General features: G+C 35.8%; 1 protein-coding gene across 4 annotated transcripts in view; it reads right to left on the reverse strand.

Moving 5' to 3' along the window:
* The window catches only part of NEK7 (NIMA related kinase 7), a 143,912-nt gene that overhangs the window by 49,984 nt on the left and 72,160 nt on the right, over window positions 1-21,768 (reverse strand). For all 4 annotated transcript variants that reach the window (XM_079107475.1, XM_079107473.1, XM_079107472.1 and 1 more), the window contains exon 3: window positions 20,538-20,678. In XM_079107475.1, coding sequence (XP_078963601.1) covers window positions 20,538-20,678 — 141 coding nt within the window. The remainder of the gene's footprint in view (window positions 1-20,537; window positions 20,679-21,768) is intronic.

Consider the following 21,768-nt stretch of genomic DNA (forward strand, 5'->3'; position numbering starts at 1 on the left):
CATTCTGTTGTTTAAAATGACAGTTTTTACACATAAAAGCAATCTGGAGGTAAGAGTCTAGAGTCAGCAGAGATTTGGAGTTCTGTTTTGTGATTCCATCACTATCAGAACTCCACTCTACTATATATCCCAAATGTCTTCTCAAGTTCCCACCATCAAGTCTGTGACCCAGAAAGCTAGAAAGAGGAAATGTGACAGGAAGTGCACCTTCCCTTTCAGAACACATCCCTGGAGCTCAAGCCTGGCTCCTCTGCCTAAGAACCACTGGCCACAGCTTAGTCACTTAGGATCTCAGGCTCCAAGCATCCAGTTGACCACTGCAGGTTCTACTGTAGAAGTAGAGTACTGTAGAAGTAGGAATGTAGGAGAACACAGAAAACTGACAGATTTATTTTCCCATAGAAAAACTTTAAACTCATACCCTGCTTCTCAACTATTTAGAATTGTTCATAATTTTGAGAAGACCTCGCAGTTTTCCTTGGGTAGCAGGGTATAGACAGAGTGGAAGATTAAGTAGTGTTATTACAATATTTCCGTGAATTAAACATTTAACTCGCCTAGTAACAATAGCACTCTATTTAAATGATGGGGGCAGCTTATATAATGGGACAAGTAAGTATTTGGAAAAGATTCACGTAAGTACTCGCAATGATTCAAATTGAATGTGGGAATATTTGCCAAACAAAATTCACATCCCCAAATTTCTCATATTTTTACTGTTCTCATCTGATGGCAGTCCTAAAATTTCATTCTCAGTACATATTTTTTATTACATGTACTTTTGCTGTAACCAACCTTGTGAGAAGAAAGTGTGTCATCAGTAAGTTTCAAAAAAAAGGACAAAAAAAAGCTATACAATATTGTTAAAATTAGACAACTATATTTAACATCTGGTCCTGAGTACTTAAGTAACACTCACGTAATTTGATGTATTGGATAATTATGAGAGTTAGTTTATACAGGAAAGAAAACTGGAATACTTCCTATGCATTTCCTAGCAACTGCTTCAATTTAAACAAATACCTGTGGTTTAAAGAGGCAATAGTTGAAAACTGCCACTAACACCTACTGTTGAATAGGAATTTCCCTCCCCTCTACTCTACTGATCTTTCTGCTATAGTTTTTTTTTTTTTTTTAAATCAGTATCTTATGGATATGCATGACCATGAGATTCACTGTGGTATATTCATATAAGTACACAGAAAACTTAGGTCAGATTCATTCCACTGTTCGTCCCTTATCCTGTCCTCCTCCCTCCCTGTCAATGGTCTATTCCACTATCTTCTATTTTGATGGAATCCCCACCCAATTCAGCTCTCCTTTTTCCCGGTATGTTGGACTAACTTCTGCACTACACAGAAAACATTCAACTTTTGACTTTTGGGTTCTGGCTTATTTCACTTAGCAGGATAATCTCCAGTTCCCTCTGTTTACCAGCAAATGACATAATTTTTTCACTTTTCTTTATAGCTAATACTCCACTAAGTATGTACACCCCATATTCTTTATCCCTTCATATGTTGAAGGGCACATAGGTTGATACAAATTTTCATAGTACATGCATTCTTTATGAGGTGATATAGCTTGTGGGTAAAGAATGGTTGTCTGAGAAGGATAACAAAATTTTACTCTTAAATCTAAAGCACAGATACATACACAGTAATTTTTAAAAAGACTAAATGTGATTTCTTGGGTGTGTGGGGGTGATAATTAGGAAAAATGTCTTTAAAGGTCCCTGGAAAGATCATAATAAATTTAAGGTCAAGAAATATTTATCGAGCCCTGCTGCCAGCTCTGGCCCGCCTGCAGGTTGCTTCAGTGACCAGCACAGGGCGCCAGGGACTCCCCCAAGTAGCCCAGCCCCCTCCGGCGGGAAGCGCCTATCTAGGCTAGCTTCCCGGGGCAGACCGCCCAGTGAGAGCCTCTCGACGCAGAGCCAGCCACAAGTCCCCAAGCCAGTGGAGATATTCGACACGCAAGCAGCTTCTGGGACCAGGGCTGCGCAGCCAGAGACCTCTCCAGGCAGCATTGTCCCCCTCCAGCTGCAGGCTTTTTCCACAGGGCGATCCAAGATGGTGGACTAGAGGGTGACTGCATCTCCAGTTGCCCCAGAACTCAGGATTCAAGAAGGGGAGGCACTGAGAGACTCGGAATAAGACAGAACCACAGGGTGAGTCTCCCCCACCCAGCGAAGCTCAGCTGGGTGGCAGGCCCAGATTCGAGTGGCTTAGTAGAGTGGGACAGGGCAGACAGCGTCTCCCCCAGGCAGCTCGGTGCAGTCTGGTGGTGGGCTCCGCCCACAGGGACAGATCCTCTAGCCTCTCGGAACAGGCCCCCCAGTGAGAGCCCTTCTGCACACAAGAAGCGTGGCCAGCTCCGGCCCGCCCCAGCCAGCTACAGCCCGCCCACAGGTTGCTTCAGTGACCAGCACAGGGCGCCAGGGACTTCCCCAAGCAGCCCAGCCCCCCTCCAGCAGGAAGCGCCTCTCTAGGCTAGCTTCTCGGGGCAAAACACCCAGTGAGAGCCTGTCTACACAGAGCCAGCCACAAGTACCCAAGCCAGTAGAGACCTCCAACCTACAACCAGCCTCTGGAACCAGGGCTGTGCAACAAGAGACCTCTCCAGGTCTCTCTCCCTGGAACCGGTAGCGGGCTAGGGGCAGCATTCTTCGGAAGCACTGCATTATCAAATTAATCCAAGATTTCTGGCTACTGAAGGCTGGTAGGTGATACACTGGAAATCTACAGGGTCACTATAAGCCAATAGAGGAAATCTACAATATCACAGAGTCCCATTGACATCTGACCAATATGAGAAAACAAGGGAAGAAAATGTCCGAAACAAACGTAGATACTATATCAATAAAACCCAATGACAGCACAGCAGAAGAAATGTCCGAAAGGGAGTTCAGAATGTACATAATTAAAACAATCAGGGAAGCAAACGAGGAGATGAAAGAACAAATGCAGGCATTAAATGAACGCACTAATCAACAGTTAAAAGAGCAAATAACAGAAGCAAAAGAGCATTTCAATAAAGAGTTAGAGATACTGAAAAAAAACCAAACGGAAATCCTTGAAATGAAGGAAACAATAAACCAAGTTAAAAACGCCACAGAAAGCATAAACAATAGAATAGATCACCTGGAAGACAGAACTTCAGATATTGAAGACAAAATATTTAATCTTGAAAACAAGGTTGACGAAACAGAGAAGATGGTAAGAAATCATGAACAGAATCTACAAGAATTATGGGATATCATGAAGAGGCCAAATTTAAGAATAATTGGGATTGAGGAAGGCTTAGAGAAACAAACCAAAGGAATGAACAATCTATTCAATGAAATAATATCAGAAAATTTCCCAAATCTCAAGAATGAAATGGAAAACCAAGTACAAGAGGCTTATAGGACTCCAAATACGCAAAATTACAACAGACCTACACCAAGGCACATTATTATGAAAATACCTAACATTCAAAATAAAGACAGAATTTTAAAGGCCGCGAGAGAAAAGAATCAGATTACATTCAGGGGAAAACCAATAAGAATATCAGCAGATTTTTCAGTCCAGACCCTAAAAGCTAGAAGGGCCTGGAACAACATTTACCAAGCCCTGAAAGAAAATGGATGCCAACCAAGAATCATATACCCAGCAAAACTTACTTTCAGATTTGACGATGAGATAAAATCCTTCCACGATAAAGAAAAGCTAAAGGAATTTACTAAAAGAAAGCCGGCATTACAGAACATTCTCAGCAAAATATTCCATGAGGAAGAGATGAAAAACAACGATGTAAATCAGCAACGGGAGGAACTAGCCTAAAGGAATAGCCAAATAAAGGAGAAACCAAATCATGTCAAAAAACAAAAATGAGTCCAATGACTGGGAATACAAATCATATCACAATAATAACTGTGAATGTTAATGGCCTGAACTCATCAATCAAAAGACATAGACTGGCAGATTGGATTAAAAAGAAAAATCCAACAATATGCTGCCTGAAAGAGACCCATCTCATAGAAAGAAATACCCATAGACTGAAGGTGAAAGGATGGGAAAAAACATACCATGCACATGGACACACCAAAAAAGCTGGAGTATCCATCCTCATTTCAGATAACGTGGACTTTAAGCCAAAACTAGTCAGAAGGGATAAAGAAGGACATTACATACTGCTTAAGGGAAGCATAAATCAGCAAGACATAACAATGATAAATATCTATGCCCCGAACATTGGCTCATCCATGTACGTTAAACAAATCCTTCTCAAATCCAGAAATCAAATAGACCACAACACAATAATACTAGGCGATTTTAACACACCTCTCTCACCGCTGGATAGATCATCCAAACAAAAATTGAATAAAGAAACCATAGATCTCAATAACACAATCAACAATTTAGACCTAACCGACTTATATAGAATATACCATCCAACAAAGAACGAATACACTTTCTTCTCAGCAGCACATGGATCCTTCTCTAAAATAGACCATGTTTTATGCCACAAAGCTACTGTTAGCAAATACAAGAAGATAGAGATACTACCTTGTACTCTATCACATCATAATGGACTGAAATTAGAAATAAATGACAGAATAAAAAACAGAAACTTCTCCAATACTTGGAGATTAAATAATACACTATTATATGATAAATGGATAACAGAAGACATCAGGAGGGAAATTAAAAAATTCTTAGAAGTAAATGAGAACAAAGACACATCATATCAAAATCTCTGGGACACTATGAAAGAAGTACTGAGAGGAAGATTTATTTCATGGGGCGCATTCAACAAAAGAAGTAGAAATCAACAAATAAACGACTTAACACTACAGCTCAAAGCCCTAGAAAAAGAAGAGCAGACCAACACCAGAAGTAGTAGAAGACAGGAAATAGTTAAAATCAGAGCCGAAATCAACAAAATTGAAACAAAAGAAACAATCGGAAAAATTAACAAAATAAATAGTTGGTTCTTTGAAAAAATAAAATTGATAAACCCTTAGCCATGCTAACAAAGAGAAAAAGGGAGAAAACTCAAATTACTAAAATTCGGAATGAACAAGGAAATATCACAACAGACACGAGTGAAATACAAAACATAATTAGAAGCTATTTTGAAAATCTATACTCCAACAAAACAGAAAACCTCGAAGACATCAACAAGTTCCTAGAGACATATGAATTGCCTAAACTGAACAAGGAAGATATACACAACTTAAATAAATCAATTTCAAGCAATGAAATAGAAGAGGTCATCAAAAGCCTACCAACAAAGAAAAGTCCGGGACCAGATGGGTTCTCAGCCGAGTTCTACAAAACCTTTAAAGAAGAGCTCATTCCAATACTTCTCAAAGTATTCCATAAAATAGAAGACGAGGGAACCCTCCCAAACTCATTCTATGAAGCCAATATCACCCTGATACCTAAACCAGACAGAGACACATCAAGGAAAGAAAATTTCAGACCAATATCCTTAATGAACATGGATGCAAAAATTCTCAACAAAATTTTAGCAAATTGCATACAAAAATATATTAAAAAGATAGTGCACCACGATCAAGTGGGTTTTATCCCAGGGATGCAAGGTTGGTTCAATATCCGGAAATCAATAAATGTCATTCACCATATCAACAGACTAAAAGTTAAGAATCACATGATTATTTCAATAGATGCAGAAAAAGCATTCGATAAAATACAGCATCCCTTCATGCTCAAAACACTAGAAAAAATTGGGGTAGTGGGATCATTCCTTAACATTGTGAAGGCCATTTATGCTAAGCCCATGGCCAATATCATTCTAAATGGTGAAAAACTGAAAGCATTCCCCCTAAAAACTGGAACAAGGCAGGGATGCCCTCTTTCACCACTTCTATTCAACATTGTTCTTGAGACTCTAGCCAGAGCAATTAGACAAACCAAAGAAATTAAAGGGATACGAATTGGAAAAGATGAACTCAAACTATCCCTGTTCGCTGATGACATGATTATATATTTAGAGGAACCTTTAAATTCCACCAGAAAACTCTTAGAACTCATAAGTGAATTCAGTAAAGTAGCAGGTTACAAGATCAATGCCCATAAATCCAATGCATTTTTATACATAAGTGATGAATCTTCAGAAAGAGAAATTAGGAAAACTACCCCATTCACAATAGCCTCAAAAAAAATAAAATACTTGGGAATCAATCTCACAAAAGAGGTGAAAGACCTCTACAATGAGAACTACAGAACACTAAAGAAAGAAATTAAAGAAAACCTTAGAAGATGGAAAGATCTCCCATGTTCATGGATAGGAAGAATTAATATTGTCATAATGGCCATACTACCAAAAGTGCTATATAGATTCAATGCAATTCCAATTAAAATCCCAATGATGTACCTTACAGAAATAGAGCAAGTAATTATGAAATTCATCTGGAAGAATAAGAAACCCAGAATAGCTAAAGCAATCCTCAGTAGAAAGAGCGAAGCAGGTGGTATCGCAATACCAGATCTTCAACTCTATTACAAAGCAATAGTAACAAAAACGGCATGGTATTGGTACCAAAATAGACAGGTAGATCAATGGTACAGAATAGAGGACATGGACACAAATCCAAATAAATACAATTTTCTCATACTAGACAAAGGGGCCAAAAATATGCAATGGAGAAAAGATAGCCTCTTTAACAAATGGTGCTGGGAAAACTGGAAAACCATATGCAACAGAATGAAATTAAACCCTTATCTCTCACCCTGCACAAAACTCAACTCACAATGGATCAAGGAACTCGGAATCAGACCAGAGACCCTGCAGATTATAGAAGAAAAAGTAGGCCCAAACCTTCAACTTGTTGGCTTAGGAGCAGACTTCCTTAACAGGACTCCCATAGCACAAGAAATAAAAGCAAGAATCAATAACTGGGATAGATTCAAACTAAAAAGCTTTCTCTCAGCAAAGGAAACAATCAGTAATGTGAAGAGAGAGCCTACAGAGTGGGAGAATATCTTTGCCAATCATACTTCAGATAGAGTGCTAATATCCCGAATCTATAAAGAACTCAAAAAAACTCTACACCAAGAATACAAATAATCCAATCAACAAATGGGCTAAGGAAATGAACAGACACTTCACAGAAGAAGATGTACAAGCAATCAACAGATATATGAAAAAATGTTCAACATCTCTAGTAATAAGAGAAATGCAAATCAAAACTAAGATTTCATCTCACCCCAATTAGAATGGCGATTATCAAGAACATAAGCAACAATAGGTGTTGGCGAGGATGTGGGGAGAAAGGTACACTCATACATTGCTGGTGGGGTTGCAAACTAGTGCAGCCACTCTGGAAAGCAGTATGGAGATTCCTCAGAAAGCTTGGAATGGAACCACCATTTGACCCAGCTATCCCACTCCTTGGCCTATACCCAAAGGACTTAAAATCAGCATAGTACAGAGATACAGCCACATCAATGTTCATAGCTGCTCAATTCACTATAGCCAGATTGTGGAACCAACCCAGATGCCCTTCAGTTGATGAATGGATAAAGAAACTGTGGCATATATATACAATGGAATATTACTCCGCCATGAGGAATGACAAAATTATGGCATTCGCAGGCAAATGGATGAAATTGGAGGGTATCATGCTAAGTGAGATAAGCCAATCTCAAAAAACTAAAGGACAAATGATCTCGCTGATAAGCGGATGAGGACATACGGGGGTGGGGGGTAGGAGGGGTTAGTGTTAGGGTTAGGGTTAGGTTTAGGGTTAGGGATAAGGAGGGTGGTAAGAATGAGGAAGAAAGGAATGTACAGAGGGAAAAGAGGGGTGGGAGGGGAGCGGGGAAGGGGAAAAAATAACAAAATGAATCAAACAACATTGCCCTATGTAAATTTATGATTTTTAATTAAAATTAAAAAAAAAAAGTAAGAGGCAATTTCCAATGATCCTATTCTGCCAAAATTAATGGCTCTCTTTCCATTTTAATAACATTATTTGTTTATTATCTAACCTCTTGTTATTCCACTGACATAAATGCACTTTTGTTCTTATTTCCATGTTCCAAACAGCTATAATGGATGCCATCTTTCAAAAAGTAAATAAAATCAAGATAAGGTACAAACACTTAGTAGAGCAATAGAATATCACTGACTAAACCAGGATTAGATCTTTTCCTATCATGCTAAGTGAAATAAGTGAAGCCCAAAAGACCAAAGGCGGAATGTTTTCCCTGATAAGTGGAGAGTGATATATAATGGGGGTGGGGGGTGGGGAATGAGAGAATAATGGGAGAACTTTGGAATATGTAGAGGGAAATGAGAGGGAGGGGGTATGAAAAATGGTGGAATGAGACAGACATCATTACCCTATGTACATGTATGATTGCACGAATGGTGTGAATCTACATTGTGTACAACCATAGAAACGAAATTAAGTACCCCATTTGTGTACAATGAATCAAAATGCAGTCTATAAAAATTAAAAGCTAAATTAAAATAATAATAAAAAAGATATATATAGCATCACTAAAAAAAAAAAAGAAATATTTATCTAATGTGAAAACAAAAAATAATGCAATCAAAGGGTTATTTTGTATATCTCTGAAAACAAATCTCAAATGTGTGGGGGGAAAATTAAGCAATATAACATACTGCAAAAATATCTGAATAAGTCAATATTGCAAACTGATTAAAACCTTTGTAACAAATATTTAATGATATTTTCAGTCAATACCTTGATCAAGTTTTTCTAATTAAAATAACCAATATGTACCAGGAAAGGTAGGTGTGTAACCCAAAAAAGTGGTACGACCCAAGTCTTCTTGGTTAGGGAAGGAAGGAATGAACACCAACCAGTGAGTACTGATCTCTCTACATGTGTTGCTTTACTCTTTACCACAATCTTAGCAGAGAGTTAGTGCCAGTTCCAAGAGAGATGAGGACAGAGACTCAAAGTTAAATAATATGTTTATTGCCATACATCTAGTAAGTACCAAAACTGGAACTTGAAGTCAGGTTTTCCTTTTTTAGCTCCAATGGTCCAGACTGCTGTGAAGTCTAACACATACACTACCAATGAGTACTGAAACACATGCAAAGTGTAACATCCATCAGAAACCTGAAGAAGGAATTCCCATATGGAAAAGGTGTAATATTAAAGCTGGAGAGAATAAAAGAATTCTGACCAGACAGAAATAACAGATACCGTGTGCATAAAAGTAAACAAGAAATAAGAGTATATAATTACTTATTATAATGATAACTTTTGCTGAATATCATTTTTAATATTTGAAGATGTACAAGGTTGTAATACTTCATGTAAAAAAATTCATGTATAGAGTAGAATGGTCACTAGGTGTGAAGAAAGGGAAAAGTCACCAAAATACAGTTACATAAAAGGAATAAATTTTAATGTTTTACAATACAGTAGGTAGTTCATAACAATTCATTAGTTTTTTTTTTTTTTCTTTTTTTGGGGGGGTGTTAAGCATCTTTTCATGCTTTCATATATCCTCTTTGGACAAATGTCTGACACCTTTTGTCCATTTTAAAATTTTTCTCAACATTTTTAATTGGTGGTTTATAGTTGTGCATATTGATGGAATTTGTTGTTATGTATTTCTACATGTACACATTATGCAATATAAGTTCACCAATATCACTCCCCAGCACTTCCCCTCTCCCTCCCCACCTCTCTGACCCCCCTTTGAGTCTTAAGAGATCTATGCCCACCACCATTTCCACTTTTCCTCTCTGGTTTTCACATATGAGAGAGTTTGACTTAACATGATGGTCTCTAGTTCCATCCACCTTCCTACAAATGCCATAATTTCATCATCTTGCTGCATAAAATTCCATTGTGTATAAATATATCACATTTTCATCACATATTCTTTATAAAGAACTAGAAGAAAGGAGTTTCAAGGCACAAAGATGGTAAATGTTTAAGGTTGGGGAAATGCTAATTACATAATTGCATATAGCATGCACTTGAATTATCATACTGTGCTCCATAAATATGTACAATCACTGTGCCAGTTAAAACAATACAAACCAACATTAAATAAAAATTTAAAAATCTATAAACTTACTACAATAAGGAATTTTAGCTTTTGTTCAGTTTCACTTATTCAAATGCATTCAGTGTTTACATAGTGAAAACAGTATATAAAATGGGTATATGCTTTTTCATCTAATATGGAAAAATAATTTTCAAATTTCTATAGAGGCTTCAACTTATTTTGGTTTTACTACATCTAATGAAAACTTCAAAGATCAATTTTTTATTTTGCAATTTTTAAAGTGAAACAGTTGAACACTGCCTACTGCTAAGTTTTGGAAAACTATAGAAACTGAATGATTTACAAATAGAGAAATCAGATGACATCCAAGCTTCTCCCACTTAGTATAAAGGTGACTGTGTATGCTGGTACATATATTAGAAAGTTACTGTTCTTTTCTCCTTTAGTAGTAATTCTACCAATATTTGCCACAGTTAATTTGTGGTAATAACCATGATTTCAGAGCATTCCAGAATGGAATGGAAAAGAGAACAAGAATAGAATTACAGATAAGTTGCCATCACAAAGTTCATGGTTAAAATATCTAAGATGTGTATGGCAACATCAGGCCCCCCTGTATTTGGTAAAATGAGGCAATAGGTTAGATATAAAAGGACACCAATAGCAGGTGTTTTTTTAAAAAGCATATACAATTTGGTAATATTTACTGAAGAAAAGAAAAACCATACATACCAAAACTCTTTCCAAAAACATTACAGTTTTATTCTACACATAGATGACTAATATGAATAACCAGATCCCGGGTACAGAGAGGCTGAAACTGTGCACTGTGCATGATCATGCTTTCTATCACTACCTTTTTAAAAAATGCCATTTTAATGCAGATACAAATAAGAAAGCAAGCTCGTAGTCCTAAAAGATGCACATTGTCAGTGCAGAACACAGACTGGAACACAGAAAATTACCAATGTAATAACTGATACTTGTTTAAAGGTTATGTGAGAACCTCAACAGGAATGAAGTGCTGAAGTGTGGTATGGCTGGTAGGATTCTTCACTAAAGGAATACGCTTAGCCAGGCGTGGTGGTGCATACCTGTAATCCCAGTGATTCAGGAGGCTAAAGCAGGAGGATCGAGAATTCAAAAGTAAGCCTCAGTAACTTATCAAGACCCTGTCTCTAAATTTAAAAGGGGCAGAGGGGGAACTGGGGATGTGGCCCAGTGGTTCAGCATTCCTGCATTCAAACCCTGTACCAAACACAAAAAAGGAGTAAGCTTCACATTTAGTAATTTGATATAGAAAAGTCATTCACCCCCTAAGTTGCCAAAAAGATGCCATAAAAATGATGTTGCTACTGTATAACATGTCCAACAACCAGCAGTAATGAACACAGAATGACTTTAACCTGATGCTAGCTGTATGAAGTGCTTGCAGAGACTGCTTGTGCATAAAACCCAAAATCTCAAGGAAAGTGACTGATCCTGGCCAAATCAAGAGTGTTGATACCATTCTCAAAAACTGCTAGTTATCAGGGAGTCGAGATAACCCAACATGCTGGGAAGCAAAAAAATTGAAGTGTCTGAGATCTGAAAGAATTTCTGAAAAGAAGAAAAAAAATTTCTGGCACTAGTGATTAAGGAAAATTGCAAACTTGGAGACACATATAAATTTAATCTCCCAGTAATGTCTTGTGATAAGAAAAAAGAATAAGACAGGTTTAAGGATGTTGGCAAACTAACCAGACATAAAATACCAAGATGGAAACATGCTACATGAACATCACAAATCTTTCATTCAACTTTAATTTAGAATTATAAATTAGTTTCAATTTTTAATGGAGTTTTCAATAATGTTAGAAGTCACCCCTCAAAGCATTGCAGGTACATTTAAGGCAAAACTAATTCTGATCCAAATACATTCATAAATTCCTTTAACTGGAAGTTTACCTTACTTTTTCTCATAGTTAATCGGTCAAGACAAAAATACTGACTCTTTAGATGGAGTCATTCCCAAATTCAAAACTGTTGATTTCATGTATAATATGAAAATACATAAGAAGAAGAAAATCTGGACTTTGTAAAATTATTATACATAAAATATGCACAAACAAGTCTTCAGTAAGAATCTTTTTCAGATCTACCAAAGTTTCTTTGGATTTTTATGCTTATTTTGTCCTTGGTAAGTGCTTTAGTTGTGGTTATTGAAGTACTGGCTAATAAATTCTTGGTATTCTCTGAATCACTTTTTTTAATTTATTTTTTTTTAGCATTTGTAATCAAATTAATTATGAATAATTACAAATTTAATGAGCTATTTTTGTTGCATAAACAAGGTTTGTATCATTTAAATATTGGTTATAACAGTCATCAAATAAGGTTATATAGGATACATTGAGGAAAAAAATTCTTTAAATTTTGCAAAATCATTTGTACCTAACGAAACTGAGAAAATTAACACTAGATATTTTTAAAAGGAAAAAGTCTATTAAGTAACTTAAACATCTTTAAAAAGGCATTATCAAATTGTTAGTAAAATATGTAAAATGTAAAAATGACGCTACTTAAAAATATATCCTAAGAGTTTGAAAATTCTCATATAGCTCATTTTAAAAAGACCTTACGGATGTGGAAATCTTAATCAAATATCCCCTAGGTCTTACCAGTTTCTAGGGCCTGAATAAGTGGATTGAGCTGCTTTTCCCTGAATTGAGTCGCTCAGTCTTTTTCCTCTTCTGTTCTCACCCTGGAATAAGCCTCTGTTCTTCCCACTATTTGCATCTCTCTTAACTATATATAGTGTTATAATAATTCTTCCATCCCTCTATTTAAACTGCTCAATGGTCACACAGATCCTCCCCAGCTTTTGCTGAGGGTGAAGGAAGAAGGTGGAGAACCTTAACTTTCTCTTCCACATAAAAGTGTGGTACTCTTCTTAGCTGACTGGTAGGTAAAGATTTTTCCTTCCAAAGCCTAATTCTTTTACTTGGAGGGGTAGAAGATGAGTGAAGGAGTTAAAAAATTCATGGCAGAAGGACAGTGGTCTTTCTAAACAGAGAAACCACAATCGCTGAACATCATAATCTCTAAATACTTTAAAAGTCTCCACCACCAGCTCTTCCCTAAGCATAAAGGCATTCTTCAGGAACTGCACTCACTCCACCCCTCAGTTTGTCAGACGACCTTTCTCACCCAATGTGTCTAAACTAGAAATTAAAAGACAGGGCTCAGTTTCTTTCTCATGGGCTCTTCAAGGCCCTGGTGAATGATGATAGGGAACTCGATACCTGGTTGTCAATAATTATTCTATGACTATTAAAAAAAACCCCACTCTTTCCAAGTGGATGTCTTTTAATTCAATAGTATATAGTGATTTAACTCTAAGTCCATCAATAAGCTCTGTTCAATAGGTTTCTTAAAAATTAGAAAAATCTTTAAAATTTGAAATTAATGGTATTCATATTTTCTAAGAGTTTGAAGCTCAACAAAGCTTAGTCAGGATTGGGGCTATAAATCAAAAGCCACTACCTAGCGGCACACTGGAAACCATAAGTGAGAATGTGGGTTTAAGCGAAGCAAAAAAAAAAAAAAAAATCTAAAATCATAACTGAAAGAAATGCCATTGATGGGAATAAAAAAGGACGTCTAGCGAAAGGAGAACCAAGATGGTGCAATTACAGAAAACAGAAGAGGTAAATTTTAAGAAGCTGCAAGTAGAGAAGCAACAGATGCTGTAAGGATATCAGTAAGAAAGTGAATTGATGATGTTCAGGCAAATGAGGAAGGATGATGTGGGAAAAATGGAACAACAGTGGAAAAAAGAAAAAGAGGCAGAAGAGGATGATCTCATCCAGAGCACAGGTAGCATCAAGTGAAGATGGGTTCCTACATCTATACAATCATGAAAGCACACTGGTTAGCAGGGCTCATCCTGTCAAACAGGAGGTAACATGAACCTGCTCAGCATGAATGATATGAGCTGTGGCTGTAATAGTAGTTTTCATTCATGGTAGTGGTTTTTAACTTACACTCCAGGCAACATTATAATCCTATATCCACTGACTCTGGATTTTTCTTACACTGTGATTAGAATATATTCAAATAGGAAGTACAAGAGAGTTTAGTTTCCAAGAAAAATAAGCAAGTCTCCAAGACATAACCTAAGCCATTCTGTGCCATGGGACCGGGAAAAATGATTGCATGTAAACAGACCTAATAATTGGTGGAGAGAAACCATCATTGGGGATTAGAAAGACAAAAGGGGATTCTAAAGTGAACATCCATTTTAGAAGTTGCTCAAATAACTGACAAGGGTCCAAAAAATTATGAAAAGAAGTGAAATCAGACCTCAATTAAGAGGTCTGAAGTATGGAATGGCAGCTGGTAGTTAGGATGAGGTCAAGGAGCAACTTTGTTCAGAAAGGAAATGAGAGATAGGAACTATACTTAGGAGATTTTGAGAACTTGAGATAGAATAGGTAAAGTATAGGAGAAGTCATGATGGTGGGATGTAAGGGTGCATTGAATACATTGGAGTCAAGGATGTGGAAAGATCATGAACCTAGTCTCAGTCAACATGATGCCAGAGATACCAATGGATGGAGGAAAAATGAGGATAAGGGTTTGAAAACATTTTTTTAAAAAAACTGTAAGTAGTGCAAACGAACAGACAAGTATCAAGGATGGAGAAAATGTTTAACTGAATAGCACAGGCTTTAAAAATGAGAAATGAGAGATTGTTGCTATAGAACATAGTATGAAGTGGCTGTAGAGAGGAAGATGGAAGGAAAATAAATCTGCCATGGCCAAGTCAAGAAAGAAGAAGCACCTGACATTGAAAAAGGCTATGAGGAAAGTGGGAATGTCAGAGACAAGGCAAAACACACCAAAGAACCAGAACTGAAGTAGAGTACAGAAAAAAGTCAACTATACTGCTGCTTCAAGCCTGCTTCCAACACTGAAGCTAAAAGATTATGTATTTTACTTATGTATAGTCTTCTGATTTTAATGTTTGTAAGTTTTTGAAAATCTCATATTTTTAATTCCTATTCATACTGCTAATATTAAGTAGCTGAATGTTTTCTTAAATTAGCTGTTTGTGACATCATTCTTGTATACCAAAGATGACAATCCCATTTTCTACACAGCAGCCTGTGCAATCCTTAAAAAATACCATTTTATAACTCACCTGCTTCACCTTCAATGACTGTTCTTTACCCTTCCAACAACATATATAAACCACTCTCTACAGCATGCATACAAAACCCTTAAAACCTTGGTTCCCTTTTAGCTCTATAATCCCACGCTTCTTCTACCTCTCAAACTACTGCCTGAAATCACAACAATCTGTTCTAAAGCATTCTAAATGCTTTCAATTTTTCAGAACCTTTACCTTTTCTGTTCTTTATAACTGTTCAAATGAGTGACACTTTATTCTTCATCTCAGCAAGCCTTTTCTAAACATTCTATATAGAATGCTGTCCTTTTCCATTTGTATCTCTAATACCACACCATGGTCATTTCTTTTTTGGCTATAATTATTTAACTTATTGTCTGTCCCCCCCATGATAAATGTTGATCTCAATTATTGTGACCCTAGTGTTGAGTACTGTGTCAGACAGTAGTAGATCCTCAGTAAATACAAAATAGACATAATAAAAAGATATAAGAGTACAGTTACTTCAATTACATTTACTCACTGGGCCTTGAAACTAAGTTTATAATTCAATTTTTTTAAGATAAACCCAGTCAAAACTTGCATTAACGTAATAACCCTAAGGTGTCATAAGATGCTCAAGAAAAAATAATTCTGAAACATCACGACAAAGGAATAAATTATTTCACTGACATCCACTGAATCATTTCAACACTTTAACAATGGCAATCTATTTATGGCATGTATGAAAATTCATTATAAACTCAAAATGTGGATAATCAATAAGACTAAAAGTTGATATTTCTTTTATGCCTAGAGAGATTTTAATAAGGCTGCAAGTAGAAATAAGCAGCATTAACTTTTGAGATAAAAGCCTGTGTCATATTTTCAAGTCCAACTAACTTCAATTTAGTAAACTGTCCTCTAATTTTCTTAAATGCTATTTATGGGTTATCCTTATAAATGCTCCCTGATATTTATTTATTCCAATAACAACTGGAAGTTTGAAAGGAAATCTATAGAGATTGATAGTTCCATAAGCGCTGCAAGAGAATTTTAGTAATCACAGTGGACAGTGAAAAAGAGACTGAATATATGGCTACAGAGGTTATGAATACATTAAAATTATTCCATGACATTATGGAAGAAGCCATCACTCTCCACACATTTTTAGCTACATGCAAACATGCAGAATTGAAACTCTGAAATACACAGATATAAAAAGGTTGAACTCATTAAAAATTTTAAAAGTTATTTTAGATGAATACTTTAAGCCAACAAACATCAGTAAATAAAAGTAAAGCACCAAATAAACATCAAAGCATATATTCCTCTTAGGTAGTTGTTTTGTTTTGTTTTTAGAGATCATTTAGACCAAAAAGATGAATTTGAACTAAGGATCAAAACATCTCACCTAATTAAAACAAAAAAAAAATTCACCTACTAGCATTAAAAAAATCAATAGTCAATAGTATTAAAAAATACAATAGTCAAAGAACTGAGGTGTGGTAAGACCTGAAATTCATACTACTATTATACCATGCCATTAGATTAATAAAATAAAACCAATTCCATTTATACAGCCCTAGTCAATGAGCTAAATATTACAAAATAGAAATTGCAGGTAGATCTAAACACTCCTCTGATAATCTTCTAACATGAAGTACTGAAGTTTTGAAACCAAGTTTATAGCCCACCATCCCCCGACACCTCTGTGAAGACTTTCCCAACCTATTCATACCTGTGCTCCTCAAGGTCACTCTCCAAAATGTCCATCAACTGATTTTAGAAGCATATTACCATCAGAGTCCTATTATCTTAGTATTCTCAAGACCTTAAACATTAATTAATGAACACTAAGTGATCAATAAACTGGAATGAACTGAAAAGCCAGGAAGGGGAGCACTGAAGAAAGCAGGCAGGGTGAGAGGGAAGAAAAGTCTGTCCTTGGGATTTCAAATTGCTACATCAATTAAGGTACCATCTTAATTTTTTTTTTTTTTTTTTTGGCAAATGAACCATGATGGGAAAAAGATTGGTTAATGTTGCCATATATGGTAGGCTCTCAGATCTTTTTATAATTTCAAAGAAGTAATATGAGTTCATTACACACGCTCTTCTTTCCACATATGGGTAAAAGGCAATCCTGTAGAAAAGTTTAGCACATTCTTTTTTAAAGGACATTAATAAGTGAACTGGAGGGTGTGGGATAAAGAATGGCTTTGAAAGCTAAGCTAAGCAACCTGGATGGTAGTTTGAAAGTATTTCATTGGTCAGTAGAGTAGAAGAAAGGAACCAAGGAGAGGGAGAAAGATCAGGGAAAGGGGAAATTCTGGGGAATTATATTGACTTACATATTGTTTTATTGTATGCATGTACAAACATGTAACGACAAATCCCACAATTATGTAGAACTATAATGCACCAATAAAAAATGTGGGAAAAAAGATTTTTAAGCAAGAAAATGAATGACGAAAGCAATAAAAACATATGAACCCCACAGATGTACTCAGGAATGACTGTAGCAGAGCTGGGACAGTGATAATCACTCTGGAGACAAGTAATGTAGCCTTAAAATAGTAAGAAAAGGGAATTCAATATTTGATTCTTTAGGAATGTTGTGAATAATTGGGTTAGGATTCTTAAGAAAATTCATCTGCTTAATGATACTTTAAAAGTATTTATTTTATGCTGCAGGCATGACTTTTTAAAAAGGAGGAAGCATGGGCTTTCTTGTTCAGCACAAGGGTAATACATCATGAGAATCAATAACATGTCTGAAATGCAAATAACTTTCTCCTCACAAAGGCATAAGACATTGTTTCCTAATTAAAAAGGAGCTAAGTATAGCTTTACAACATCATTTCTCTCTTCTATAATGAGTTATGTTTAAATTAGAAGATGCCACTATGTCAGCACTTAAGAGGGAAGGAACAACAAAAACCAAGAGTATCTTCAAGCTCCCAGACCAATTTGAGGTTTTATCAGTATAAAATGGGGGCAGTTCAAGGGGAAATCTAGTAATTGTGCAAATTCATTCATGCCTCTTCAAACTTCCTATCAATGGGAAGAGTATAAGCAAGTAGAAATAGCTCAGATGGCACCAAGAGAGCCCTGGAAGAGTTGTTCATCTTCTACCCTATGCCTTCCTTTCCTCCCTTTTCTATTTCTAATGACAAGGTTCTGTGATTAAAAGAAAAATAATTACTAAAGACAAAATTGAGCCCTTTTGTTCCACACTCAGAATTGCATAAATGTAGAAAAGGAAGACAAGAAGCCCTGGAATCTCTAAATGTATGTCTCCCTCCAGTCACCCTCCAGCCACGACTACCTTTGGCAAATGGGTAGTCATCTTCTCTCCAGGGCATTCTGTTCCTTGAGTTGGTAGTTTTATTTAGCAAATAAGGACATCTGAAAATTATTACTTGAGAATATATAATAAATTCTTATTTGCCTTCTGTTCAAATAGTTCCTACACTCTTTACAATGTAATCTCACACATTTATAGCCTGGCTTAAGCTCCAATTCCATCAACTCCAACAACTCAAATTGACATCTCCATTCTATGAACTCTCATTTAAATTAGGAATTCATCCATGCTACAGAGTTTAACATGCAATTGTTCTATATAGACTTTTGCCCTGAAGGATAAAAATAACAGAACTAGTTTTTTCTGATTTTTGTTGTTGGTGGTGGTGGTTTTTTTTTATTTTATTTCCCTCACTACTAGAAATTTATTCCACTTTAAAAAAAAAAAAAGGTTTCTTTCAGTAAGGGATAAAAAAAGTCATTCCAAAAGTCATCTGTTTTATAAACACTAATATCTGCAGTCTAAAATGTTTTCCTCAACTCTAAGTGACATACTAGAAGAGAGATAATTGCAATTCTTATAGCTGTTCTTGATAAAATAAACTAGTGCAACTTCAGAAAACTTGTCACTAACTTGTGGTATACATGCATGTCCTGTGGCTCATCATCTCCATTCTTAGGCACAAACGACAAAGAAATTCTTGCATGTGTACACCAGGAGAGACACAATAAGAAAACCATAGAAATATTATTCATAATAGCCAAAAACTAAACCATGTAAACAGCAAGCAACAATTGATACTATACTGCTACGTAGCAGTGAAAAGGATAAACTATAGCTATCTACTCCAACATGGATTAACTGCACACATGGTACCATCTGAAAAAGCAAGTTTTGTACTGTGTGTGTCTGTGTGTGTGTGTGTGTGTGTGTGTAAAATATGCTTCATTCATAAAATGTTCAAAAATGAAAAACAGATTTTATTTTGGAAATTTATAGACAGGAATGAAAAATTATAAAGGAAAAGGAGTGATAAAGTCAGTAAATTCAAGAAAAGGTTACCTCTGAGAGAAGAATAACAGACCCAAATTGAAAATAATGTTTATTTCTTAAGCTGGTTTGTAGATATGACAGCATCTCTATTATTATTTATACCTAACACATAAAATCTTCCAAAAATTTAATATTTCATTTTAAAATTATGTATCAAACTATTCATTTCTGTAATGCTTGATTACTTCAAGAACTTAAACTAGAAGAAATTTAGCTTTCAAAGGTCTACAGAGAAGAGATATAAGGGTTGCATGGCAGAATGGAAAGTCTATGGCAGAGGTGAACCATAAGCAATTGAAAAAATGGAAATAAAACTGCATGAGTCATACACACTCTAAGGAAGAAAGAAAAGTACTTTCTAGGACAGAGGATCTCAGGGGGGTAAATAAAACTTGGCAGTGCTCTGCAAGTGAACATTCCAGGGACTAGGATTCAGTGGGACTAGAACACTCGAGATAAGACAGAACTTGGCAAGAGGAGCTGGAAAAAGATAAATGAACTTGAAAAAGAAGAGTCCAAATTGGAGAACAAAACTGATTCCACATGATACTAATAAGGATATGGTAAATCAGATTTTAATCCTTTAATAAAGTTCACTTATTCTCTTTCCAGTTATTAACAGTGTGGTGTGACTAACACCTTTTAACTTTAGGCAATATATTTTCTGAATCTAGTTTCCTACAATGACACCTACAGATGCAGAACTTCAGCTGAGAATTCAGTGTCCAGGTAGAAGGATGGTCATACCCTGAATTGTAAAGTTGTGAAAGCTTTCCCAACATCACTGCAGTCAATAGCTGGATACTGGCAAACAATGCCACGAAATGTTTAAGTAATGTTAAAACCAAAAGTTTATTTCTACTCTATATTACTCTCAATTCAAGCTTTTAAAATATAATGTTCATTCTTTCCTAGGAGTCTCAGTTTAGGATATTATTACCCAATCATCCCAGAAATACTTTTCTCTATTTTTCTACAGGATAACCCGATATTGATAAAATTAAAATCTTACCTGTACTTTTTTTAAAGCTACTGGCACTCCATCCAAGAGACAGGCTGCTCTATAAACTTCACTAAATTGTCCACGACCAATTTTCTTTTCAATTCGAAAGTTGGCTAATGTATTATAGCCCATATCCGGTCGTAAGGCCTTCTGTAATTCAAAATGTCAGAAAAAATTTCAATCACACAATATACAATCATCATCATTTCCACTTAAGTAGGTAACACCTATAGCATGCTTGCAAATATTCATTTATTCAATAAGTATTTATTGAACACCAGTGCATGCTCAGCACTGTTCTGTACATTGAGGCTAGAACAGCAAACTAAACATACATTTATAGTGAGGGAGGGACAATTAACCAAGTAAATACGAAATGCATATGGTACGTGAGATAGGAAAGGCTAAAAATATATCAATGAAGAGAAGTGTGACTTAGGAATGAGAGAGATTAAAATTTTAGATAAGAACTCCCTGTAACTTGTCTTTAGTTCACAGACTATAAACCAGTCCCATACAATCCAGTATTTCTCTGATACTTATTTTCTTTCTCAGTCATATATATTCACGTATATATACACACACACACGCATTTTTTTCACTTAGTTCAACATGTTAACTAATGCACGAAATACTTTTTAACACCTTGAAAGTTATTTAGCTTCTACAAAAAGTATTTCCAGTGGTAGGGAGTTTATAAGCACATCATCATATTTTTAAATACTATTTCTATTATTTTTCCTTCTGGAAAAAGTCATTTCTTCACAAACATTTTTTGATGCTTACTATATACTGGGCACTGTGCTAACTGCTAAGGAAAGAGACAAGTCAGAAATACTTCCTGCTCTGTTTACCCAAACACATGCGAGAGGCTCTGCACTGGGCTATAAGAGAGATAAGAGTAATAGGAGGTAAAACACAGTGATTGTCCTTACTTTGAGACATAACTTACAAATTTCGTTCATTATCCTAGTTCTTTTGTTCATATTTGTTCACTGACTCACTTAGTCATTAAGTCATAAGGAGAAACACTAACTGAATGTCCATTACAGTCAGACACTGTCTATTGCTGAGTTTACAACATATACCTAAGGAATGAATGCTGCCTTTCATGCTCCTCATAACACTTAGTTTAGCATCTCTACCTATCTAAAATAAGATAAAATAGTCTATTTAGCCCTCACTTCTCTTAAAAAGGTCTGGGCCTTTAAGATTTCTAGATGATTGATGAATACACTCT

Source organism: Sciurus vulgaris, assembly GCF_902686455.1.
Source record: "Sciurus vulgaris genome assembly, chromosome: 12".
Taxonomy (NCBI): domain Eukaryota; kingdom Metazoa; phylum Chordata; class Mammalia; order Rodentia; family Sciuridae; genus Sciurus; species Sciurus vulgaris.